At 46.5% G+C, this 27,589-nt stretch overlaps 2 protein-coding genes across 2 annotated transcripts in view; one reads left to right on the forward strand and one right to left on the reverse strand.

Annotated features, from left to right (window-relative positions):
• LOC149281933 (tubulin-specific chaperone D-like) overlaps positions 1-27,589 on the forward strand; it is a 53,588-nt gene that overhangs the window by 6,500 nt on the left and 19,499 nt on the right. The window contains 7 exon segments of the mRNA XM_089498833.1: positions 4,625-4,670; positions 4,791-4,923; positions 6,152-6,285; positions 8,306-8,366; positions 8,614-8,688; positions 9,452-9,546; positions 26,750-26,906. Of these exon segments, the coding sequence (XP_089354959.1) occupies positions 4,625-4,670; positions 4,791-4,923; positions 6,152-6,285; positions 8,306-8,366; positions 8,614-8,688; positions 9,452-9,546; positions 26,750-26,906 (701 nt within the window).
• LOC149281934 (zinc finger protein 750-like) lies at positions 11,821-14,046 on the reverse strand. The gene is made up of 2 exons (XM_089498790.1): positions 12,713-14,046; positions 11,821-12,460 (listed from the first exon to the last, which is right to left on the reverse strand). The coding sequence occupies exons 1-2, from the start codon at positions 14,044-14,046 to the stop codon at positions 11,821-11,823; spliced, it is 1,974 nt and encodes a 657-aa protein (XP_089354916.1).

Raw genomic sequence — 27,589 nt, forward strand, 5'->3', positions numbered from 1 at the left:
TTTAACGGGCAGGAAAACCTACAGAACTGATGGATTTTGTTAATCAGTTTGTAGATATTCCTTTTGTCTCCTTCACGTTCTTTTCTGGCAGCCCGAGGGTTAATATCAGAGTCCCGAGCGGGCCGGCTGAGGTTTGTGGGGTCTTAGGGTCCACCTTTTGGATCCCGATGATTAAAAGTCAGATGACAGCCTGGCTTGGATAGAGCTCACGGCCTCGGCACTCCCTTTTGTAGCGTGACACGGATGCCACCTCGTCGGGGTAGCCTGGGGCTCCGCGACTGAACAAAACAATTCAGAAATACTTTTTAATTAGAGGGTTGATTAACGAGAGCGATAATAGCAGGCATCGTGACCCAGATATTTCATGGCTCGATCGCCCTCGTCCAGCTACGCTGAAACTTCGGCCCTTAAGTGACCCAAGCTTTCTGGATCTCCTTCATGAACACAGGTGATCCATGAATGTCTCAAACAACAGATTCAGAAAAAAAACAACTGCTGATCCTGCATTTTTAACATAGTTTTAAAAAGCACTCATTAAAGCCTAAGATATTACTTTCCTTGCTCAAGGCAGATGTACATGCATTTGTGAGTTCTGCTGGTTGGCATTTCCATACATCCACTACTATTTTAATAAACTATTATTCTCTCTTTATCATTGAATTTCACTACAAATGTAGCTGCGGTTTTTTTTATTATAATTAAATGATTATGTTATTCACAGAGATACAAAATGATCAGCGTTCGGGCGCATGCTGGGAATATAATGTTCTACGCACACGAGTACGTATCTGTCATTAAAACGTACCGCTGGACCATGTTAGAGAGGCTATCACAGCATGCTGAATATGTCGGTTCCAGGCTATTTTTGGTTAAAACCCCATTAGTTTCTGTGTTTTCCCCCTCTCTACCCGTATATCTCTTTCTTAAGCATCTCCCCGGCGTTTCTCGGAGGAGCTGTAAACACACGAAGCCGGCCCCAGGCACCTGAAACAGGTGACTCTTCTATGATCCTGTTCTACGGGACCCCGAGGCACTAAAAGTCACAGTTTCACGCGAACGTCGCCTTAGAATCTTTATATCTGAAGGTGCGGGGAGCTGAGATGAAGCAGGAAGGAGTTTAACCTCTGGGGCTTATCTTTTCTTACCGTGAAAGAATTCTATATATATATTTATGTGTGTGTATGTATGTATGTATATATATATATATATATATATATGTGTGTGTGTGTATATATATGGCATCCCTTTTGCAGATTCCTGGCAGCTTCAGCCCAGCGCAGGGTTAACATATAGCATTTGACTGTCTTATTTCCTTCATAAGCTTCTAGATTGTCAGCTCTTTTGAGCAGGGCCCTCCTTCCCTTTTGTTTCTGTAAGTGACAGTTGTTGTTGGACGCTACTACTTTTTATGTTCTCTTTTACCCATAGTGCAGCGCTGCGGAATATGGTGGCACTATATAAATAAATAACTAATAAGCTGATTTAGTTGAAAGACCCTATTTGTAAATGAATGGCGGTCTCCAGCGACCCCTTTGATTGGCTGATGGTGGAGTAAGTGTCAGGCGTGATCTTTCCGTGGACGTTCCGTGTTAGAACGTTAGGCGCAGATACTTCGGCCAGGGCTGCGATCCTGCGGACTGACCGCGGCCGGCTCGGAGATTATGAAATCTATCAGGGTTACATAATTGTTCCGATCCGGAATGAAAGCCGCGTGTCATGTCTGAGGCGTTTATAGGTCATCGAACCGGTTGTGATGTTTTAATCCCACTGTGTCAGCTGCCGTAATTGAACGCGATGCCTAAGCATGCGAGACGGGTCGCCGGCGTCATCGTTCGTTAATAATGGCCGTTTATGTAGCTTGGGGAAGATGTTCCGCGGCTCCAGCCCATAAAACCGAGCCCCGGCGCGTTACGTGGAGGAGTATTAGGTGTGGTGCTTGTTTGGTGATCACACGGAGACGTGTTACACGTACACCTTGCGCCGCGTTACTCGGCAGGACACCAACACTGGATCCCCGTCTCCATTCACCGCCATGCTCCGGCTGGGAGCGCGGTCCGTGTCCTGTCCGTGTCTCTGTGCTAATTATTATTGATATTAATGTGAATAAATGTATGAATAATGTATTAATAGAAGCCAGCGCTGTCACTTTACTTTAAGGTCGATGGTTTGCAGGACTGGTGCAGGCTGAGCTGTTATCGGCACAGCGCCGTACACACCGTCCAGCTGTCCATCTTGGCATAAATTCAGGTCTTCTTATTCCAGTTCTTTTAATTAATACTGGATGCCTAAAAATCTGAAACACGTCAAAAGTATGAACGTGTAGCCAGATTAAGGCGATCGGGCCCGTCGTCTTCCCACTGGTTCTGACTTAAAAAAAATAATAATAATAACAAATAAATAATAAAAACTAATAATAAATAAATGGGACCGAAATAAGGAATGAATGAATACGTCTGATGAGACGGCATCGACACTCTTTTACAGAGCCGGTGTGGCCTCCTAATTCTGTTAATGACGGTTTCACTAATATACCCTTTTAAGGCACTTATTACAATTAGTACTGCTTTCAAAATACCCCCTGGGGGTTCAGTGTGTAAGCGTATCTGCCCCGCAAAGCCAGCTCCCGGAATACAAAAAAAGTGCTAATCTGATTAAACTCTGGATTTCTGCTCTTTAGATTGCTGGAAATATCTTAACGGCTCATTCAAACACATTAACGTGCATTCAAACACATTAACGTGCATTCAAACACGTTGACATGCATTCAGACACGTTGTTGCCGTCACTTTCTGGATACATTGTATCTATCCCAGAGTTCCGCTCACCTGTTTGTTATTTATTTAAAAATAAATATTTTTAAATGAAACCTCCTCGCTGCCTTCCAGAAAAATAATATTGTGTAAAAGAAGCAAAATATTGCTGCCGCAGGAAATGTAACAGAGATATTATTTCTGTGATTTCATCCCGAGTGATTTTACTATTTGAGCCCCTTAATACAGAAAAAGAGAGAATAAGCCCCATCTGGCCCCCCGTCTGGTCGCCCGTTTCTCCTGCTGTAAAGACTCAGACCTTAATCAGACGTTGGTCTCGTCTTAGATTCAGGAGCCGTATGTCTATCCCATGCATGTTTAATACCCTCACTGTATTACCCTCTACCACTTCTGCTGGGAGGCTGTTCCACTTCTAAAGATTCAGGAGCCGTATGCCTATCCCATGTGTATTTATATTGCTAATACTGTGTATTGTCGCATGCAATGGATTGTGTTTTCCATACATGCGCGACTCGCAGGCTCATTGTGTGTTAAATAGTCGCCTATTATCAGGTTAATCCTCTCGGGAGCTGCTGGGTTTTCTTATGCTGATGGCGAGAACATTTCTGACACATTGTCCTGAAGAGCCTCTCTGTCTCCGCGCGCCCAAACCGCTTTGTATGTTCTTTCCCGAGGGCCCCGGACCGCTTTATCAGAGAGGTCACTTGAGTCTCCCAAAGTGATGTTACGATGTGTACGTCAACACTGGATGAGGAGCAGGAGGGTCACGGCGAGGCGTAGTGTCAGTAAATGGAGCGTGCTTCGAAAACTAAAAAGCTTTACTTCACTGAGAATGTGGTAGTTAAGTGGAAGAGCCTCCCGGCAGAGGTGGTAGAGGGTAATACAGCGAGGGAATTTAGACTGGCATGGGATAGGCATACGGCTCACGAATGTGAGGGCTGCGGTTTCTTCCCGCGGCTGCTTATTATTTCTGTAAAGTTCCGCCGGTGTTGGGATGGAAAACATTTCTCTGCGGGACGAGAAGCCTCGGCGACTCGCTGGGCCGGTAACGCCGGGCTGGGAATCGGGTCGTCTCTGTGTTTAACCTGAACGTTGGGGAATGCGGCGCCCGTTCCAGATGCGTCGGGATGCAGATAATGAGGTCAACGCGGAGCGGCCGGGGCAGTAATATTGTGTTTTACGCGGCTGAGTCAATGTTCAGAAATGTGAAGCCTCCGATGCGCCCGCGTTTGGCCGCCGCGCCGGGTCAGGAGTGTTTACTCTGCCTTCTTACTGCAAATGGGTATTTCTCCGCCCGTCATATCCTAACCATGATAACCCCCCCCACACACACGCATGAAATAATCTACATGGGCCCCTGAGTCGCCGGGCTGCATGCTCGTGACATGATCAGGGTGCGTAATAACGGAGCGTTCGGGGTTTAGCCCTTTGGGCAGCATGGTGTGTGATCTCGGCGTGGCTGGGTATACACAGCATTCATGGGATAAATGTGTGGCTCCTGAATATAGAAGGGGTGTTAGATAAGTGGAAGAGCCTCCCAGCAGAAGCGGTAGAGGGTAATACAGTGAGGGTATTAAACATGCGTGGGATAGACATACGGCTCCTGAATCTAAGATGAGACCAACGACTGATTAAGCTTTGAGTCTTTACAGCAGGAGAGACAACGGGGGCCGGATGGGGCCGATCTGCCGTCGGGTTCTTTGTTTCTGTGTGTTCACACACACACAGGCAGGGCTTGGGTTACGTTCGCTTAGAGGAGGTTTTGGTGCTGGGGTGGGGGGGGATTGCACAGAATAAAATCTATTTTGTCAGAAAGTGTATTTTTGTCTGAAAACCGACAATTTCTTTTTCAGGCTCAGCTCTTTAAACACGGGAAGAGAGGAGACTGCCTGCCGCACGGTGAGAGGCCTGCTTTTTATTGGTATTAAAGATTAGTTGTTTAATTGGAAAGTAGATAACAATAAAAGTTATCCCCGCGACACCCCCTCTAACAGCCGGCCCTCGCTTCTCTCTCCCCAGCGTCCGCCGTCCTGAGCGCCCTGGACAGCTGCAGACTATCCGACAGCAACCAGACGATCCTGCGCAAACTGGGCACCAAACTGGTTCAGCGCCTCGGGCTCACCTTCCTGAAAACCAAGGTGGCCAAGTGGAGGTTGGTGGATAAAAAATACTCATCAAATGACATGAAAATGGCCCGTTTCGGTATGCGGAGCCCGGCTGCACCCCGCTTTCGGTTAATTTACTGAACTTTCAGTGCCGGGGGCCGCGTCTGATGGAACAAACGTAAGAAACGACGGTCGGTACCAAATCGAATCGTTCGTATTGAGGGCCGTATCGGGGTTGGTGAGAAGAATAAATGGCTGTCATTTCGGACGCAGGCGTTCTCATAACTCCCGTCTGTCCCGCGGTCTGTGCCGCTGGGCTTTATACAAGGTGATGCTGCGAGGGACAGGCGCGCAGGCAGCCGCCGTCTCCCGCAGACTCAGGCACTCGGATCTCCTCTGGGGTTATTGTAGTTCCCGCAGGCACGAGCTTAGATTTCCCGCGCTGATATACCCCATCTTTCCGGTTCCAGTCCCTCCGTTTCATGTCAGCCGAGGGAATATCCCTTCGGGAGTCGGCCGGGAAGCCTTTTCCACCCGCTTGCCCCCTGGTGAGAGTCGGTCTCGCTCACTCAGATTTTGTTCTGAATAGTTTTCCGGTGGCAGATAACACGCGGCGTACACATAGATTTCAGGATTCATGTTTATTTTGCCCCTGCAGCAGCAGTACATTAAAGCTGTGCGATTCATTGCATATACCGTTCATGATGATTATATATATATATATATATATATATATACCGTATATATATATATATATATACCGTATATATATATATAATGGGCAACTTGGAACACTTGCTGTTTGTAGCGTTTTATTCTTGATAATTTCCGCCATCTTTTATTCTCTTCCACCGGATATTATATATATAATATTATTAATAAAATGATTCACGTGCGTGTGCAGCACTCGCAGTGCCCTTTTAGGATTCATAATGTGTATATTTAATATAACTGATATGTCTTTGGAATAATTTAGAGGCGTCCATGAAAATATAACATAACTGCACAATAAAACATTCACTAAACTAAACCAGAAGTATATAGAGAACGGTCTTTGATCCTCCTGGACGTGAGAAGAATGCGTTTTGGGTTAGTATCGGCTCTATCGCAATTCCCAGAAAAGTACAAATTAATATACTTTTGCGGGAAAGTTTTTTTTTTATGACGAGCCTGTAATTTTAAACCCCCCGCAGCTTTATTGTTTATTTCTGGATGTGTGAATATGGTATGGAGTGTGTTGGTGTGTTCTTACCATGTGCTTTCCGTGTCACGCAGGTATCAGCGCGGGTCCAGGTGTCTGGCAGCCAATTTACTGCAGTCTCCCTCCGACACCCAAGTGCCGGAGCCGAGTCACTCGCCGGAGGAAGACGAGGAGTACGATATCCCCGAAGAGATTGAGAACATTGTAGGTATGTTGGGTGGGCATTGGTAAGGAAAACGCCGCAGCTTTGTGGAGTCGATCATCGCGAAGACCCTTCGGCCAAATACTTTGTGTTCGGTTTTGTCCTCGGTCACCCTGACTGCAGAAGTATGAGGGCCGGGGGAATGCTAGACATGCCGGAGAGTCCAAAAACGTGCATTTTCTGAGAAAGAATATCTTTGTCTGTTCTTCCCCCATCTACTTCCAGGAATCGGGCTGTGTCTCGAGAAAGACAGGCATGGTTTGTGACCCCGGAGGAGACGTGATCACAGAGACACGTCCACGGGCCATGCCTATTCTATACGGACGGCTTCTCAAAGTCTTATTTGCTGCACATATATATATATATGTATAGTATATATATATGATGATGTATAATATATATATGGTATATATATATATATATATATATATATATATCAGTCTTCCACATTTGGCCACCGGCAGTTTGGGTAATACGCAGGCTGTTTGTTCAGGGGGTTAATCCTTGGATTAAACTCGACACGATTGTATCTGTTGCAATACTAGTATTTTGTGTGTGTGTGTGTGTGTGTGTGGGTTTTCGCTCTTCTCGCATGATCTGTACCTTGTTTATTTCTCGTGAAGCCGACTCGTATCACGGTTTCTGCTGAGGCGGCTTTTTTTTTTGTCTTTGCGATTGTCTTTGCGGGGTTCAGGGCGCGCATGTACGCTCCGTTTGCATTGTTTGAAAGAGCCTGTGGCTTCCCAGCCCTGTTTCTGTGTAGACAGGGATTGTGGAGTGAAAGGGGTAATTGTGTGATACGCGATCAGCATTGTGCTTGCGCCTCCTCACTTCGGCTGTGTTGACGGACACAATGCTTCGGAACGTTTTAGTTTATACAAGGAGGCTAATAGGTCCTCTCGCTCTGTAAACATTCTCATGGAAGCTGAAGGTAACCCGCGGTCTGCACCACCTGTCGGGGGAGAGCTGCGCATTCTCTGTCATTGAGACAGTTTGTTCTTTTTTTTTACTTTTATTCAGGGTGTTAAACAGAGCTCTGCGTGGATCACACTTAAGACACACAAAGGGTTAAGTACAAACAACCCAGCAAACCCTAACAAATGGTGTATCTTATTATTATTATCAGAATAATATCAGTTATAACATCACCGTTATGCATTATGAGGTCATTGTCAGAGTTGGGATATTTCATAAGCATTTTATGGGTTGGCCTCGGCCCCCATCCATAATGAATCCATACTGAATGAGCGGATACCAGCTAGGCTTGCATAGTTAAATCATGTATATGGACACATCGTGTATATATATATATATATATATATATATATGTATGTATATATAATTTTTTTTTTATCATACGCTAGATAATAAAGCCCGTGGGAAGATTCTTACATATCATAAATCTCTGTAAACAACATTTTGGGTGTAAACTGTTTAACAAGAGGGTACAGAGCGACCGTGAATGAGAGTATGAAGAATTTTCTTCTTGCTCGCCTTTTCAGCTGGAGCTCTTTTTTAGGCTAAAAGGCTAATCGGGGTATAAAGCCACTAATATTGTCTTAAGGCGGCAAGGGCAAAATGCCGATAAAATCACCCCCAAGGACATGACACCGGTTATCAGTCACTTATATTCAACAGCGTGCTTTGCTAGGTAAGGGGCCTTTTGCCACTAACTGAACTGAGCTCTTCCGTTTGAAAACAATGCGATGGAATACTCGGTTACCCAAGTCTATCTTATTCCCGACATTCGCTTTGGTTTTGATTTTTGTTGTACTGATAACTTTAACACCCAAACAACGGGAATGATGTATTGGTGACATGGCGATGGGTTCCTACGGATTATCGCGACCTGTCCGTGTCTGCTTTTATGTCACATGACTATTGAGTGCTCCCGGCATGAATGAGGCAAACGGTTACAAAGGTGTTAAAGTGAGCGGCGCAGAAGAGCAACTTTGAGAAAAGTTCCGAATGTTCTGTTTTCCTGATAAAGTAACAGGAACGTTCTCACGTTTTTGTCTATTCACAGAACAGTTGCTGGTTGGACTGAAGGACAAAGACACCATTGTCAGATGGTCTGCGGCAAAAGGGTAGGCCGATCCTCCTTTGCGGTTAAAAGATTAATATATTTTTGGCCCGGCGGTTAAAGGTCTCTTGCAGTTGGCAGAGTAAACATCACTGTTGTCGAATTTGTTGAGCCCCGCGGGCATTCACCAAGCGTGTTTGCCGAGTTTCTTGTGTTCCCTGCCCTGTGTTCTCCTTCCAGCTAATATATCAGGAATCGAGGACGCTGCGTCTGTTCCTTTAAGACGATTTTAACCCTTATTTCTCCTCTAGGATCGGCAGACTAACTGGCAGGCTCCCCAAAGATTTGGCAGACGATGTTGTGGGATCTGTCCTTGACTGTTTTAGGTAAGTTGGAAACATAATATTTTTAGTATTTTTTTTTTATTATTATTTATCTTTGCTGCTAGCAAAATATGTACTTATTTTTTTCTGTGCTAAATCTCGGCTTGTTATGGAAACATTAAAGATTCAGAACTAAACAGCAGCTAGAAAAACGAATGCTGGTCTTGGGCTCGCGCTCGCAGCCTGAACAGGAGGCTTCCCGACAACCAACCCGATCGGTTAACTTAATGAGATAAGTGGACGCTGTTCTTGTGAAGCTTCGGTTCCCACCAGCTTTAACAGTGAGGGGCCACAAGCCCCTCGATGGCCGTCGTGTTGTTGCGATGGTTGATCTTTTTGATTTGGGGGGTTGTTTGGCTGTCGGCAGCCTTTCAGATCCCCCGTGCCGGCGTCCTATTGACCAGCGCGATGGATCGAGGTTTCACCCTGGACCGTCGGCCAAAGGAGCGACTCTTAGGTCCAGGATAATTTACATTTTATTTTATTTATTTACATTCAGTAAATGTTTTCTTAGCCGGCGCTGTATATCCGTGGCGGTTCCTTGCGGGCTGCCGCCTAACGCCAACCGACGATCTTAAACGCTTTTGTGGTTTTAACACCCGCAATGCGTACGTTACTAAATTCATTACTCCGAAAGAAAATGGAAAAGTCACCGTAACGAGGGAGCAGAAAAGCCGCCTGTATTTTACGTTAATGGTTTTCGAAATTCACCTAAATTGTCCCCAATTCTCCGCACTGCTTGATTTTAATACACATATATGATCAGTTTTCAGGAGACTAATAACGCCTGGCATGGGGGCTGTCTGGCTTTGGCTGAATTAGGACGAAGAGGTCTTCTGCTTCCATCACGCCTTCCAGACGGTGAGTGTTAAGAGGCCCGGGGAAGACATCTTTTGGCCTCCAAGCGGCCATGGGTGATATTGGTCAGTTGTGATTGGCTGAGAAGGAGATGGTATGTACAGAACACGTGTGCTGCTGGCTTCCCGTTGGCCACCCCGTGTTCTGAATTAGAACACTGCCATGTTTTCGCAGACACAGTTAAGAAACCATTAAAATAACATTCTTTAAAGGGACCGGGACACGCTAGACACGCTAACACATAAGTAACACAAAAGCAGCCCAAACAGGTTAGATAAACAAAATATCACCCGTGAACGCCTCAGATCTGCTTTTTTGTTTAAGTAAGCGATTTGGGGTAATGTGCTGGAGGATATGTCAGGTTGTTTCACCCCAGAATCATTTATTTTCGGGGGGGGGGGAGTCAATTAAAACACCGCAAATTGGAATGGACCGTGTGCTATTTTGTTGCCCTCTTGGCATTCTGGTTAGCAGAATTACTGATATTTGATACAGAAAGTATGTTTACTGGAGGCTTCTTTCCAAAGAAACATATTTTTTCTAAGAAATGCCCCTAGCTGGTAGGTGTGAGTCCTGGACCGTGCTGCCCGGGGCAGTTGGGTGAGGTCAGGGTGTACATGGGTGGCGTGTATGGCTGCCAGAATGCGTGCCGTTCTATGTGTGTGTGTATATATGTATGTATATATATATATATATATATATATATATACCGGTGTATCTGTGTGTGTATATATATATAGCACATGTTTGTGTTGGGAAGCAGTGGCAGTGCTTTATACATCACGTTCTTCGCCAGGCTGTGTTACCCGAAGCTATTCATAGGTAGAAGTTCGGTTTGTGTTGCCCTGGGGCGATCCCACAGCCTTACAGACTCGCTTTGACGCGTATTCAAACTTAAATGGTTCTTCTCTGTTTAGTTTCTCTTGTTATCCTCAATGACACCGAGGTTTCCATCGGGAATCATTTTATGTACCTACTTTGATCAACTTTTAGGAAACGCAGAACCTGCTGGCAGATCGGCCCCCGTCGGCCCATCTAGTCGCCCGTTTCTCCTGCTGTAAAGACTCAAACCTTAATCAGTCGTTGGTCTCGTCTTAGATTCAGGAGCCGTATGTCTATCCCATGCATGTTTAATACCCTCACTGTATTACCCTCTATCACTTCTGCTGGGAGGCTGTTCCATGTATCTGTAAAACTTTCTTACATTATAGCTAAGCCTCGGACCCAGGAAAAATGTCTGGGGGCTTTTATGAAATAGAACCTGTTATACCTATAGAGTCGGGGAAAAAATAATGTCTGGATAAGTTACACGTTAACAAACAGAAAGATTCCAAAAGGAGGAACAAATCAGGCAGAGGGAGTCAGGTGCATGCTGGGAGTATCGGCTCCGCAGAAGAGACAGATGAGCGGAATGAGCCAAGAGACAGGATTTATACCACTTGTGAAGTATTGCTGATTTTAGGTGATATGTTTTTTAGTTTTTTATTATTATTTATTTTTTGGACCATATTTGGGTCCTAATATTAAAATAACTCATTATTGCTCGGATCAGAGAAAAGTTTGAGAACAGTTTAATAATACGACGGCCGTGCACCCCACCAAAAATAAAATCCTGACTTTTCATTCACACGTAAAACTGTTTATTCAAACCATTTCTACAAATAACGTGAATAAACGCCGTGACGACGTATAACAACGGCGACAGAGTTATAATACATCCGGGGGGAAAACCCATCACCCATATCATCATCGTATCTTTTATACAAAAATAAATTACAATTATAAATATCCTGCTTTTGTTCCTCAAAATCAGTGTCGGCTGTACAAAGAAAACAACGTTTTCACATTTCAATTTAGAAAAGTATCTCAATATAATAAGATTTTTTAAAATAAATTTACAAATTAAATAGGTGAAAAGCTACACGTGGCTTATGGATTTGCAGCTAAATGTTAGCTGTCGATACAGTGCAGTCTGTTAAGTTCCCTTTAAAGAAGTTAATTTTACTTTCTGTTTTTTTTTTGCAACCTGTATCCTACAGGTAAAAATATAACTTCAAATAACCTTTTTTTGTTTTTTTTTAGTGCTTAAACACTTCATTTCGGTAAAAAGTTGCACATAAACAGCCCTTTAGCTTAAGATCAAAGTTTGCTGCTTGTGGCTAATACTATAAGGAGGTTTGAGGGTCCGTTAAGTACAAGGCCGGCCCGGTTCTCGGTGCCGGCTTAACCCGCACCCTCGCTTTTTAAGGTTAAAGAGTCCGCAGGCAGCTCCGCGAGTTACGACACCCGTGGTCTCCTCCTCAGGGAACACACTCGGCTGGAGTCGGCGGCTTTGGCTTTTTTGTTGGATGTTTGGGGTTTCGGAGGGTCCCTGGGATGTGCCCGCTTCTGTCCTCTCTGCTTAGCTTGACTGTCCACCTCTTGGACCTCTGGCACGTCGCTGGCCGTGGGTTGAGTTGCCGGAGCTGGATCTTCAGGGCCATCTTCTCTTGTTCTGACCGCCGCACCGTGGCTGTACGTGGCCAGTTGGCAAAGGGCCACAGCAGCGAACTGCTTTTGCTCGTCGCAGTTTCCGAGAGCCCCCAAAGTTTGCGTTTGGATGTCTCTCTCTGGGCTAATTTGGATCTGCTGGCTCGGGGACGAGCCTCTCTGTGATACGGGGCTCTCGGTGCGAAGCGAGGGGCTGTTGCGAGTGTCTTTTACAGACAGATTGAGGGGCATGTCTTGGGTCTCCTCGGGTCCCCCGTGTTCTCCTTCTGATGCGTCGGTGTGGACGTAGCCGTAGCCTGTTCTGTCCTCCACCTCTTGCTTCTTTGAAAGGTTCAGGGGTGCAGCGTCTTCCTCGTGGATTAATGACATCCCGTCGGAGCCAGCAGTGAATCTTTCTGGGTGGGATTGGGTGTCTTCATTTTCAGAGCTAGAAGAAAAATACAACACCATTAATCTGTGTTTTAAAAGCTAATTAAACATGTTGCATAATCGCCTACTCATAAAACACTCTACTCATCAGGGCTTTTAAGGCACCGTGAGTATGACAGAGACTTAACGCTTTAATTAAGACTCTGGACCTCTAGTAAAAGCTCCAACCTAACAATATGGTGCGCCATTTACATTTTCCGCCATGACAGCCACAAAAGAGTGGACTCAAACCAAGCTGCTGCCTGCTTACCATGGAGAGTCTCCTCTGCTTCGCGCCATCTGCAGGTGTTTGCTTTTCCGAACCGGCTTGAAGGCTGTAGATGTTTGTCCTGATTTCTCCTCGTTATCCAACGCCGAGCTGGACTTCAAGGAGAGGTCAAAGATTCCTTCGTAGCCTTGGCTGTTCTGGGTGAAGCTCGTTGGACTCGGCCTGCCTGGAGATCCCGTTGCGGCGGTTCCTGCCCGCGGACTCATTTTCAGTATTTCTGGTTCGTTCTTAGAGTCGTCTTTGACTTGCAGGGAATCCCTTTGACATTCGCTACGCTTTGGGAAGAAGTCCACTGGGTACAGCCTGGGTGGACTTGAAGACTGGTAGATAAAGTGCGCGTTCTCCATGGTCTGAGAGCCGGGATCTTTGGAAAGGCCAGGCGCGGGGGGAACTTTCAGCCCGTATGGCAAGAACGGGTTTTCACTTGGCCTATAGAACCCACACGACATCTGTGGATTTTGGTGGAACTGCTGTAGGAGTCTATAATACTCGTACGATGGGTTGATGGGTTTGGGGAGGGATAGTCCTGAGGTTTGCAGAGGATGGCTAAGGAAGGGTCTTTGCTCGGGAGCGGGATAGACAGAGAGCATCGGATTGTCGCACTCGGGGGGATTTCCATGAAAGAGGTAAGGAGCGTACACGGTAGACACGGCATGTTCTGGGTAAAACCGAGGAGCGTATTCTGGTATCACGTACCGAGGAATCGGTGTCTTATGGCTCATTTCAGATGGGACCAGTCCTGTTTTCCATGGGGTTGGGAGGTCTTGGAAGGCTAGTCTCACACTCTGTCCTGCTTTGTGGTGTTCACCAGACGCTGTAATTTCGGGCATGCGAACGCCCTCCGAGCTCTTCTTAGTCCTGTGATCCCCAACGGGCATGAAAGCTGAAGGCCGTGCAATACCGTCCAGCGAAGGCGGCCGGTTAACCAAGGAGTGACCCGCTGACGGTGGCAGGCTTGCCTCTTTTAGGCTGGCCGTCTTCTCGACGTGAGGTTTCGCCTCGTTTTTGAAGTCTACGTTTTCTTTCACCTCCTCTCTTGTCGCGTCGCGTTGGGCGACGGCTGCCGTGGGCTTCACGAAGACCTCCGCGTTGGCCTGCTTTGGTTCCAGCGAGTTGGACTTTGGGCTCTTGACCACTCGGTCTTGCTCCGTGACCAGCGTGATGGAATTCTTACAGAGCCCGTACTTCATGTGGTTAAAGAGGTGAGATTTCTCATTGCAGGTGAAGGGGCACTGGAAACACTTGTATTTAAAAGGCTTCCCCGGGGGCCTGGGAATGTAATGAGGCTTTTTGGGCTTTCGTTCTTTCACAGACATTGTTTCCCCCTCTCGGGTGATGAACCCGCCTGGCGCTTGCGAGCAGAAGCTGCTTCCTTGTACCGGCCTTTGAAACAATTCCAGTATTTCAGGTTTTTCAAACGGCTGCTGAAAAATCAGTTAAATCAGAAACTGACGTTTTGTTTTTTTTTCTTCCTCCAGAAGATCAACTGTCACTTTTTTGTACGGGAAACTGTGAATGACAAACGAGAAAGGAAATTAATGATCGCCACCAGATTACGCATTCATAAAAAATGTACCAAACATATAGAAATATAACAAGAGATATTTCATGACAGATGGAGCTTTATGGCGAACCTGATTTGAAACCTGGAATGTTTGCTTGCGATACAAATTGTTTGGAACAACACACCGAAACTTGGCAAATATGTCGCTTTACCGATGTTAACCCTTTTTTGGTGCTAGAAATTGAATGCGAGGGCGTATTTAAGCACAACAGGCGCAGAGTACGTCTAAAACCGACCCACAAAGCCATCCCGGTAGAGAACGTCTTCAGTTCCCTCAGCGGCTGCTGCATAGACGCTCCGGGTCACAAGAGGTCCTGCAGCAGCTGACTCCTGACGACCGAATTACGGTCGTCCTCCCCTGCTGACCATCAGAACACCGAAGCCTCTCAGTAGTGAGTGTTGGTGATCTGGGGTGTAATATGCAGGGGGCAGCATGTAGGGGGATACGCAAACTTAACCCTTTCCTGCCCAAGAGAATTATCAAGAAGTGTTAAAGGAATGCTTCCCCTTGCATGCCGGCGCTAATCACAATGCAGCGTCGCATGTAAAATGATGCGACGATTGGGTATAACAGCACACCTCCCCCGTCTTTAACCTCCGCTTCCTACATGATAGTACATGAGGCTATTTTATCTCCAGTTTGGTAAATATCTGTCAGGTGGAGAAAATGATGAAATCTAATTGTGGCCGAGTCGGCGGATTATCGGAAGCTTCGGGCTCTACGTCTCCCGAGTTGTGACAAAGTTTCTTGGAACTTTACGTTAACAAAGTAACCAAACGGCTCGGCTCGCCTTCCGCTCTCTTTACTATTGTTGGCGCGCAGACTTTCTGGTTGGAAACCATGATTGTTTGGCAAACGCCGAATGGGTATTCTCGAGGCCAAGCCCCGGTGGGCACGTTTCTCGCTGACGGGTTAAACAGAAGTCACGGTTCTGCTGTGTAACCTTCCAGCTCCCTCGCGCTGCTCGGATACGTTGGGGGAGCTTGTAACAGCTTGCCCCATTATTTTACCCACGTCTTAAGCGTGAGAATTGCTGCCGAGCGGCGTTCTCAGGATCTGGATGTGTTATGGCAAGGATTAAAATGAAGAAAAAAAAAAAAATCGGAGGAAAAAAAAGAGAGGAAAAAAAAAGGTGATTTCATCACTAGCTCCGAGCATCATACTTTTAATGATGATTCTTACAAAACTTTTGACAGATACGTCTTCACGGCAGCCGAACTAATTGCCTGGGAGCCGCGGGGCACCGATTTCTAGAGAAAAGTCTTATCTGGGCTTTGAGCAATAGATCTGATCCGATCCCCGGCGTGAGAGGCAGCGCGTGTTAACACGCACTCCCCGACCGTATGCTTTACAGTAGCCTAGTGCCCCGAACGGCGTCCGCTGCCTCGTTTTAGTGGTTTTAACCCTATCAGTACCGGAGAGAGGTCCACACAATAGGACGTCTATTAACCCTTTGGGGACCAGAGGGATTAGCAACGCTTCTGCCTCCCAAAGGATGCAAAAGTGTATTAAAATGTATTTTATATTTATACTTTTATTTTTAGGATGAAAAATAGTGTTATAAAAAAAAAAGGTATTACTCAACCACATAAAAAATATAAAATATATAATACATAAACATAAAATGTTATTTAGATATATAGATATATATAGATATATATATATATATATATATATATACAGACACACATAAATACATATAGGTACATGTGAATGTATAATGGATGTATACCCTTTTAAATATCTGTTGCTAAATGACTTCTGATCTCTACGATCACACACAGAAGCCGTTGTTCTGGATCCCGCGTACCCCGGTCCGGGCCGGTGCTGTGAGGCCGGGCACGGCCGGGGCAGTTTCCGCCTGCTGTTCTCAGGGCAGCTCCTGACAGTTCCTGTGCTAATTACCCCTGAAGGTCACTGTTGTCAAAACAAACAAATCCCCAAACTTTCCCAGTCCGGCCGTTCCCAGGAACTGTTTGAATTCTGCATTTCCATTCAGAGGGGACAAAGCCCCCGAGAGCATCCCATTGTGTGCGTAAACGTTAGGAGTTTCTGTCCGGTATCTGTTGGGGCATGTTTTTCCTCCCCAAACAAATCGCATCTAGTCCCCTAAAATAATCACTTTGCACCAAGTTTCTGATAATGCTTAATTTAAGCCCCACAATAAAGCGTGCTGCACGAACGTTTCAATACCCTCCCCTCTTGATTATTATTATCCATTATGCTGCGAATGATCTAGAACAAGCTTACCGACCGCGCGGAACGTTCGGGATCGTGCCACGGCACAGTTTGCCTGGCCTGTTATAGAGGTTTGGCGGCTCCTGACGCCCGTCGCTGTGTGTTCTGCATACCTGAGTCACCCTAATTACCCGTCTCGTAATCGGAATATCACAAATAGTTTTGGTGGCACCCATTCTCGTTAAGGAGGGACACCAGGGAGGATCTGGAAGGGCATATAAGCTCATCTCAAACCTTGTGATGTGGCATTTATTGCATAACCCGGGGACATGCCGCTGTCACCCAGCCCTGCGTGTCGCAACAGCAGGCGGTTTCACTCATACTCAGCCTGACCTGTTTCAGAGGCTCCTTTAATAATAATAATAAAAATACCGGTAAATAGCAATAATAAGAATGAATAATAATAAATAGTGTTACTATGAATTACTAATAAATAGTAATAATAAGACCGGTAAATAGTAATAATAAGAATTAATAATAATAGTAATAATATGAATGAATAATAATAGTGTTAATATGAATTACTAATAAATAGTAATAATAATAGTAATAATAAGACCGGTAAATAGTAATAATAAGAATTAATAATAGTAATAATATGAATTAATAATAATAAATAGTAACAATAAGAATTAATAATAGTAATAATATGAATTAATAATAATAAATAGTAATAATAAGAATTAATAATAGTAATAATATGAATTAATAATAATAAATAGTAATAATAAGAATTAATATTAATAAGAATAAATAGTAAAAAATAATAATAATAGGACAGCTCATAGTCTATATCCAGTGCTGGGAATTCACCTGCCAGATTGGGTTATCACAGCCTGAAAGTTGTATTTAATGAGATAATATTATATCGTGATATATGTATAAATATGACATGAATTGTTGAGCATCCCATATATACGGTGCGTTTTAAGTGCCGTACGTATACACGGGTACATATATAACATCCGTATCTCTCAGCGCAGCCTGGAAAAGGAGCCCAGCAGGTGTCTAAGCCTTGGTTTCATGGCAGGCTTTTGATAAGCTTTAGTCTAAACCGAAACTCTATTCACTTGCAGCTAAAAAAGAAAGTTTCTGTAAAGTTTCCCCCCCCCCCAAAAAAAATAAAAAAATCTCGTCGCTGCCTTTTTTTAAAAAAATACCTAAAACCTTCAATCCCACAAATATGTTTTAAAAGACAAAATAAAAATAGCAAAAATGACTCTGGTGTTGAAATGTAAATAAAATGTAACAAAATACAAATAAAGTACATGATATTGTTATTTTTTGCCTGATCGGAAAGGAATCGGCGATGTATTGTCGCTAATGTTTGATAGTAAAGAAGTCGGGGCAAAGCACCTGCTGTATTATATAAGCAGCCAAGAAAGCGAGAGCAGAGAATTCCCCACAAATCCTAAATCATTTCTACATACAGTATATTGTAGAGGAGCCCCCCAGCGCGAGCTTCTTTCTGGGGAGGAATAATAATAATAAAAAGAGTTCTTTAAGAGAAACTTACCAGCTGACGAGCGCGGGGAGGAGCGGGGAGAGCTACCTGTTCTGTGCCGCGGCCAGGTAAGGAGTGAGCAGCACCGTGTCTCTCTGGGAGGGTTTTAAGGAGCGAGAGCCGAGCCCCGGGGCCGTGTAGATGCACCTGATCAGATTCGTGCCCCAAGCAACAGTTCATGTGTTTGCATCAGTACTTGTTTCACTTCATCCACCCCAGCGAATGACTCGATCTCCGCCAGTTCTGGGTATTTACTCGTAAGCAAACGGACAGATCTTAACAGAGCCTTGTTTTGTCTCGAGCTCTTTTACCATGGCGTGGGGTCCGTCCCTGTATAGATTTCAAAGCCCCGGATGGCTGTTTTCTGTAAATACGTTTTAAAGAGACCCCCAGATCGCACGTTCTGTATCTTTTTATTTATCGGCGCGGGGTGAACGGAGGTAACAGACCTGCCAAAGCCTGTCCGAGAGCGTGAGAAAAACACACACACTATTAACAAACATGATTCCTACCTGCGCCGCGGCGTCTAAAGGGGGGGAGAAGGCGAACTTTTATTTTTAAGGGAAATTATAACCCGTCGATTAAAAAAAAAAAAATGTTTCCAGCCGCCCGTCTCTTTATTGGATCGTTTCCAAGATTTTCATATCTATGTAATTACGGCCGTAAGTGTTACCACATCCAACGAAGCCAGCGCTTCCATCTTGGAGACTCGTTTTATATATAATCATATAATGTGTGTGTGTATATATATATATATAAATAAAATGCGTATGTATATATTTATATATGTGTGTGTGTGTATATTTATATATATAATTTTTTTTAACAATGTGTGTATATATATATATATATATATATATAATATATATAAATTCTTCTGCCAGTTTTCGGATGGCTCTGGTTACGGGGGTAGATAATCGCGCTCGGCTCTGCTGCCATCGACATTTTGCTTTCAGTCTTCCTCTGCTGTCTACCCCAGCTTTACAATTGATGTCATCGTCTTAAGTCTACGCTAGAAAAGTGTGTTGCCTTAGTGATGTCATCGTCTTAAGTCTACGCTAGTGGTCTTGCGAATTGTGTCAGAAGATGTAAAGTCGTATATTGTGTGCGGTTGGGGGAGGTTTTGATGCTGATTTGGGAAGGAGATGTAACGGCCTCGGAACGTTTATCGCGTGTTGTGAATATAAAGGTGTTTGGGGTGAAATCGCAGGCTTTATGTTCCTTCAGGGTTTGGTATTGTGGGCAGCTCTGGTACAACCTGATAAGCAATCAGCGCAAACATTTCATTGGTTACCATGGCGACTGCACTGCTTTTAGGTAACCTGTACTGTCCCTGACACAGTGGGGGGGGGGTCCTGGGGGGCTTATCTGTGATCTAGCTATGGATGAGTCTGTCTTGGATGGTGGTATCTAGGGGCTGTTTTAACTCTTTCAGTGCAACGATGGTGTTAGCAGCGAACTGACATCTAAGAAGCGCAGTTCTTGGTGTCGACGGACGGCTCCCTGTTTAGTGGGTGATCCCGGTGAGCGTGGCAGAGCCTTTTGGGTGAAAAATCTCTAAAATCTGCTTTAGTCGTAACACTTGGCATCATGTAGGCTCAGCTTGCGGGGAGTATATGAAGCACTCGGCGCCCCCCGTGGGGTGAATCGTGTCTGAAGACGTATGTAGAGTATGATTAGGTCATTTCAAACAGTGACATCACGGATTACACTTGTTAGTAAATCTCCTGCCGGCCCTTTTCACCGGAGCATGTTTTCAGGAGATTTGAGTGAAAGGGGCTTAAGGCGGGGGGATTTGGGGAAGCCCCTTATCAAAGATTAATTGGTATTAGTGGATGGCTCCAGCCTGATTTCAGTGTAATTGGGTATTACGGACGAGCCGCGCTTCCTGGTCCCTGCTAAGCTGGGAAGTCCGGGCTTTAAGTTGATTTTATTAGAGTCTGGCCGGTATTTTTTAGTTCATTAACATGACGGTGACTCCTCCAGCAAGCTTGCGTGAGGCTCGTATTATTATTTATTGTATAGCGTCATCATATTCCGTAGCGCTGTAGAGTGGGTAGACAGGGCATAACAAGTAACATAACGATTTCACTTACAGAAACAACAGATGAGGAGGGCCCTGATCACAGGAGCTTACAATCTAGAGGGTATCATATTCAGGATGTAGAATATCCAAAGCTGCCCCTTTATCATTTAAACGTTACATAACATTTGTTGATGATGTCATGCAGGGTATTTGTATCCAGTTATTTTCGGTAAGATCCGTACCCCAGGCCGGTGCGGCGCCCCCTGTGTGCGTGTTATAGCTTTCCCCCTTCCTCTCCCCAGCACTTTGGGGTCCATCCTCCTGCGCAGCACGCGTTCCACCTCTAGAAACGTTTTTATTAAAGTGTTTCTGTATCGGTATTTGCGTTGGGCAGAAAGCCAAAGGTCCCCAAATGCAGTTGGGGCAGTTATTTAACCCATTCACCACCAGAGAGTCCGGCAGTGATTTCTGCGCATTGCTTCAGTGTGGAAGGGATGGGGGGGCAGGTGGGGCTGAGCTATTCACAGAGAATCCTAGCTTACTGGTATTACTGGTTTGGGTTTGAGAGCAAATAAACTCATCACGCCACGACACCGGCTCTTCAACTGTCAAACCTCAGACAGGGAAAATGCGTCGGTCGGCACGGTTACGCTTCGGAGTAAAGATCGGCCACATGGCGTCTTACAATATACTGGTGTTTTATTTATTGATTTGTTACAATGAAATATCCCCCAAGTGTCCATATTTAGTTTGTCCAGTCCCTCTTTTTTCCCCAAATATTCCCTTCTCTCCTCCCGTTGCCCCTCTTTTCTAGGAGGTCAGAATGTTTGCTGGGTATGAGGGGATCGCAGGGTTCTACAGCCCTAAAAGCCCCGATAATGTGTATAGAAATGGCTTTATAAACTAACCGGGGTAAATAAAAGCCATTCTTCTTCTTCTAAATGCCCCACTCAGTTACACAGATACCCTGCAGTGGGACACAAAGCCTCATAGAAAGTCCGTGCCGGCCCTCCCTCACCCTCTGTTTGTCCCTGCAATGTCTGGAAGGATATATTGTATAACGTGATATTAAATGGGCCGCGTTCCTGATGACAGAGCAGCGATATCGTTGTGCAAGGATTGTGAAAGAATGTTTTCTACTGATATTTATTTCCACCGATATCACAATCCAGGGACAGACTGACTCAAGAAGCTACGGGCACAGCTAGGGCTCAATAGAAACCAGCCGGCAGATCGGCCCCCGTTGGCCCTCTTCTAGTCTCCCCGTTTCTCCTGCTGTAAAGACTCAAACCTTAATCAGTCGTTGGTTTCGTCTTGGATTCAGGAGCCGTATGTCTATCCCATGCATGTTTAATACCCTCACTGTATTACCCTCTACCACCTCTGTCGGGAGGCTGTTCCACTTATCTACCACCCTCTCAGTAAATTAATGTCACTAACCGAACAGGCACCCCGATAGCTCACCTCAATGTGCAGCCCCTCTTACTGCAGCTGTGGAAACCCCTGTCCCCCTCATACTGTGACCCCGGCCGAGGGCTTATCCGGTCATCTAAAACCAAACCCCAGAACATTCCGGAAGACGGATTTCTGAAGTTATTGAAAATGTATCCAGTGCTTCTTCACCTTATCTATTAAATGACGGAGGTCCTCGGCAAGCTCCCCAGAGGCGTCGTTAGATCCAACAGCTTAATGTCATTACCCGGCTGGGTGAAGAAATTGATAATTGCTTTAATTAAAAGTTGTTAATTGGAGGTTTTTAAAAGGCTGAACTCCTGGGCTGGAACACACCCGGGGGGGGGCAGCGTACTACTCTGCAGGGGCCGCAGGGGCCACATCACCTGCTTCCTGATCGTTAAAATGAACCTGTTGTCCAAATCCCTTTACATTCAACAGCGATGCGCGTCCCACGTTTCTCGAAAACAGGCAGTTTATTAGTGGGATGGTAAATGATACATTTACTGGAGATATAATACTCGCCGGCATGCAGCTAAATGCAGGAGATATAATACCCGCTGGCATGCAGCTAAATGCAGGAGATATAATACCTGCCGGCATGCAGCTAAATGCAGGAGATATAATACTCGCCGGCATGCAGCTAAATGCAGGAGATATAATACTTGCCGGCATGCAGCTAAATGCAGGAGATATAATACTCGCCGGCATGCAGCTAAATGCTGGAGATATAATACTCGCCGGCATGCAGCTAAATGCAGGAGATATAATACCTGCTGGCATGCAGCTAAATGCAGGAGATATAATACTCGCCGGCATGCAGCTAAATGCAGGAGATATAATACCTGCCGGCAGGCAGCTAAATGTAGGAGATATAATACCCGCCGGCATGCAGCTAAATGCAGGAGATATAATACTCGCCGGCATGCAGCTAAATGCAGGAGATATAATACCTGCCGGCATGCAGCTAAATGCAGGAGATATAATACTCGCCGGCATGCAGCTAAATGCAGGAGATATAATACTTGCCGGCATGCAGCTAAATGCAGGAGATATAATACTCGCCGGCATGCAGCTAAATGCTGGAGATATAATACTCGCCGGCATGCAGCTAAATGCAGGAGATATAATACCTGCTGGCATGCAGCTAAATGCAGGAGATATAATACTCGCCGGCATGCAGCTAAATGCAGGAGATATAATACCTGCCGGCAGGCAGCTAAATGTAGGAGATATAATACCCGCCGGCATGCAGCTAAATGCAGGAGATATAATACTCGCCGGCATGCAGCTAAATGCAGGAGATATAATACTCGCCGGCATGCAGCTAAATGCAGGAGATATAATACCCGCCGGCATGCAGCTAAATGCAGGAGATATAATACTCGCCGGCATGCAGCTAAATGCAGGAGATATAATACTCGCCGGCATGCAGCTAAATGCAGGAGATATAATACTCGCCGGCATTCAGCTAAATGCAGGAGATATAATACCCGTCGGCATGCAGCTAAATGCAGGAGATATAATACTCGCCGGCATGCAGCTAAATGCAGGAGATATAATACCCGCCGGCATGCAGCTAAATGCAGGAGATATAATACTCGCCGGCATGCAGCTAAATGCAGGAGATATAATACTCGCCGGCATGCAGCTAAATGCAGGAGATATAATACCCGCCGGCAGGCAGCTAAATGCAGGAGATATAATACTCGCCGGCAGGCAGCTAAATGCAGGAGATATAATACTCGCCGGCATGCAGCTAAATGCAGGAGATATAATACCCGCCGGCATGCAGCTAAATGCAGGAGATATAATACTCGCCGGCAGGCAGCTAAATGCAGGAGATATAATACCCGCCGGCAGGCAGCTAAATGCAGGAGATATAATACTCGCCGGCATGCAGCCAAATGCAGGAGATATAATACTCGCCGGCAGGCAGCTAAATGCAGGAGATATAATACCTGCCGGCAGGCAGCTAAATGCAGGAGATATAATACTCGCCGGCAGGCAGCTCTCTGACCGCTCGTATTGTTTTAGGATTTCGTATCATTTTGTCTGTTTGTGTAACTGGTTTCTGTGCTTTATGTTCTGATACTCGGGGGGTTAATCAAAAGCTTCACAACCGGGCAAAAAGAGAGAATTTTCTGCACAAAATGTCAAGTTCTAAAGTTTTCCCCGATCACTGAAATGATATTCCCCCCCCCCGAATGTTGTAAGAGATGCGCTGGCATCGGGACAGCTCTGTTGGAAGGCGGCTCTCGGGTTGGGAGGTGGAATCCATCAGGTGCGTATTAATGCCTCCGGGCTACAGCTAGTGGTGACTGCGAGCTGCCGTCCGACGCTCACAGCTTAGCAGGTGGATAAGCTTTACGGGGCGGAGAGCGACTCCCACGAGCTTTACAGCCTGCACAGGGGGGCAACTCGGCACCTTTAAAGGGCAAGTCCCGTGGAATACTGTATACAGTATTATAACCCCAGCGCTGTATACGGTAATATACCCCATCCCCAAGCGCTGTATACAGTAATATACCCCATCCCCAAGCGCTGTATACAGTAATATACCCCCCCCAGTGCTGTATACAGTAAGAAACCCCCCCAGGGCTGTATACGGTAATATACCCTCCCCCAGTGCTGTATACAGTAATATAACCCCCCAGTGCTGTATACAGTAATATAACCCCCCAGTGCTGTATACAGTGATATATCCCCCCCCCAGCGCTATATACAGTAATGTCGGTCAGTGACAAAAACCTGATTATCTCATTTTGCTCCAATAATCTACCTTTATCGGCAGACCTGGAGCCGCCGTTGCTGTCAGTCATGTGATATTTTGGGTGACTTTCCCGGCTCAATCACCACACTGAGCTGATGCTTTATGGCGATGCTAATGAAGTCCCTTCCTCCATAGACTTTCATTAATCAGAGATACCAGCTAAGTGACTAAGACCGAGCCATTCCATTGTTTTTCTGGTAGATTGGGCTCAGATCACAGAGATGCCTGCAAGCATGATGTATTTTTGTCACCAACGTTAGCCCGCAGTGGCGTGTCCCGGGACCTTGCGCAATAATAATAATTATTAGCTATATATATATTCGGTTTTGCAGGAAGCCGTCGTTAGTCGATCGTCCTGCCAGTTATTAGGGTTGAGCTCTTTGTACTCGCAGCCGGGGCGGACCGAGGCGTGTGACCCATTTATTATTACTGCCTTAATCCTAAAAACGCCCTCGTTGGTTTCCGCCGCAGCCTTCTAAGGCGTTTCCGGTGGATCCGATATTTTTGTTTTTCGGCCGGTAAACACCCGGGTCGGGCGGCGATGCCACCTGCCTGCAAATATCCGCGAAAAAATGCAATTAATAAAACCGTAACAAAGTTACTAATCGTGAGGAAGAAGTGCCTGCGAGGAAGCGTTCGCGGGGTCCGCGCCGCTCGAGACCTCTTCACACCCACCGGCAAGAGAGCGAGGAGCGATGCTGCAAGGGTCCCTGGGGGCCGAACGGCACACCGCCAAATCCCAGCCAGGAGCTACCGCTCTGTGTCGCTCGCAGCAGCAGGAGTGATGAGAGTGATGGTCTCCCCACGCGCCCCCCCCCCAGGGCCCGCTTTCCCGTCACTTCATACAGAAGGGAAAAAATCCCCGCATTCCGGCAGCCGGTCCGACGGCATTTTCTGAACGCCTCGGTTTTTGCGCTCGTTGTCGGGTCGGATGCAGAAAACGCAAATAACGTCTCTCGGCCTTTTTGGGAGCAGCTTATGAGCCTCTAACTAATCGGAAGAAGTGATGTTATTAACCCCTGGCGTACCGGGCGCGGGATGACAACAGGGTAACCCTGTGAATCCGAGGCGTACGAGGCGGGGTTAATGTTGCTTCATTCCAGCGTTCTTTTTGGAGTGATATGCAAATTTTCGTTAAATTCCTAAACGTTGAAACGATGTGTAATAGCCAAGGGGATCGTTCACTAAACGGTGGGCTTGCATTAGTAAGTAACGCGCGTGAGCAGAAGCGTTGGAGCTGCAGCTGCCAGGTTCGGAGGGTTTGCTCGATGCCTCTGGATATTTAATCAGTGAAGACAGACTAAGCGTTCTTGAGATTTACGAGATCTCCGCTCGAAGGATTAAATGGCAGAACGGTATTTCTAGAAGCCTAAAGAAGTTTCCCGGTTCTCCTGCTATGCCACAGGTGGCTGTTTGACCCTTTCACGACCAAAGGATACTTTGCACTTAGTTGACCGTTAATTGCCCCCATTCTCGCTCGGTTTACCCTCCCTATTAATCAGGGCTGCACGACCCTGGCCCCCGAGGGCCGAATCCAAGTTTTTGGAGCACAGGTGTCTGAAAAACCCATGAAACCTGTTTTCAGGCAGGGAACAGAATTCATGGCCTGTTTGTGACCCTCGGGGAGTTGTGCGGCCCTGAAGCATCATGTGTTATTCTCCGTGTCACTCCGCACTCGGCAGATACGACGGTCGCCGTGGCGACTATTGCCCCTCTCGCAGTCAACAAGCTCCCTCCATACATATGCTGCGTCGGGCCCCTGGTTGCCAGTCTGGCTGCGCCTATGGGCTGCACTTACGCGGAACCGGCGCGGGTTATATTATTACGCGGGGATTCGCCAAGAGGAAGCCTGGGGGGGTTCAGAAAGCAGACAGCACCTCGCATTGTGTGAGCGCCGGAGGAGTTCAGCGGCTGATCCGGAATTTCTGCCTTTACTAATAGCTGACGCTCCACGGCTGTCTGCCCCGCACAGGTAATGGGGTAACTAGAGAGTTAAAAGGTGGCCGCACTTAGTCCATCTGCCCCGGCTGCACCGCAAAAGGTTAAAAATAGTTTCGCTTTTCTGCATATTAAAGACTCAAACCTTAATCAGTCGTTGGTCTCGTCTTAGATTCAGGAGCCGTCTACCCCATGCATGTTTAATCCCCTCACTGTATTACCCTCTACCACTTCTGCTGGGCGGCTGTTCCACTTATCTACCATTTAAATGTCTCTTTCCTATCCCCTCTTCTCTCCCCCACGCCGGACATATTGAGTTCCCTTTCCTGATAATTTATATCCTGCAAACCGTTTGTCTAGCTCTCCCCTGAACTCTCTCTATGTCCTCCTGCAGATGGGGGTCTCCAGAACTGCCCCCACTACTCAGAACCTCCTCCCCCTGTGTGCTGGAGCCGGAGTCAGTAAACGGGGAGCTGCATCATATCTCCTGGATCTTAATAACCCCCTCTGTGTTTTTTTGCAGTCGTTCCGGTCATCCTAAAGGCCCTGATCTACGACGAGAAGCGCGGCGCTTGCAGCGTGGGCTCCAACGTCCGGGACGCCGCGTGTTACGTGTGCTGGGCGTTTGCTCGCGCCTACGAGCCGCTCGAGATGAAGTCCTTCGTCAACCCCATTGCGAGGTGAGTCCCATGCGTCGCCGACAAACCACCAGGACCGCACGCGGCTCACGGACCGGGGACGTGCTTTGGGTCGCCGGGCGGACGTTCCGGTTCCCAGCCCCCGGGACGTGCTTTGGGTCGCCGGGCGGAGGTTCCGCTTCCGAGCCCCCGGAACGTGCTTTGGGGTCGCCTGGCAGACATTCTGGTTCCGAGCCCCCGGGAGCTCTGGTGACGCGGTTTGTGAAAGTGGGCAGGAAGCGTTAATTATTCCGCCCCGCTCCGTTCTTACAGCCGGGTTTATCGGATGCGCGTCGGGCTCCTTCTTTATTGCCATGTTTTTTAAGTCAGGATGACGACGACGTTTAAAGGCTTTTAAATGATGTGAATCATCCCACAAAAGTGAATTGATTACGCTTGTGTGAGGAGTTTAGGGCGTGGGGAATATGTATGAAAATATCAGCATTTAGCCGGCGCGTTTAATAGACGCCGAGAGCGCTGTCAGCCTCCCGCAGGTGTGGTGGAGAGCCCCGGTATCGACACTCCCTGCGCACAGACTATTATATAACGACGAAAGTCACGGAAAACCAACCAAAAGCGTTCCTCTGCGGCAGACCTCCGGGTGTTTAACTGCACTGAGGCATCATGGGAGATGTAGTCCAACACCTAGAAGGCTGCCTGACCACGAACGGTTATTTAATAACACG

This window comes from Sceloporus occidentalis, unplaced genomic scaffold (assembly GCF_023333645.1).
Source record: "Sceloporus occidentalis isolate IW3139 unplaced genomic scaffold, rSceOcc1.0.p SCAF_126, whole genome shotgun sequence".
NCBI classification, from domain to species: Eukaryota; Metazoa; Chordata; class Lepidosauria; order Squamata; family Phrynosomatidae; genus Sceloporus; species Sceloporus occidentalis.

Bases quoted from the DNA above. Each gene is read 5' to 3' on its own strand.
- LOC149281934 (XM_089498790.1), bottom strand. From the start codon at position 14,046: ATGTCTGTGAAAGAACGAAAGCCCAAAAAGCCTCATTACATTCCCAGG. The intron at 12,461-12,712 runs GTAAGCAGGCAG...TTTTTCTTCTAG, and splicing joins AGCAGAGGAGACTCTCCATG to CTCTGAAAATGAAGACACCC.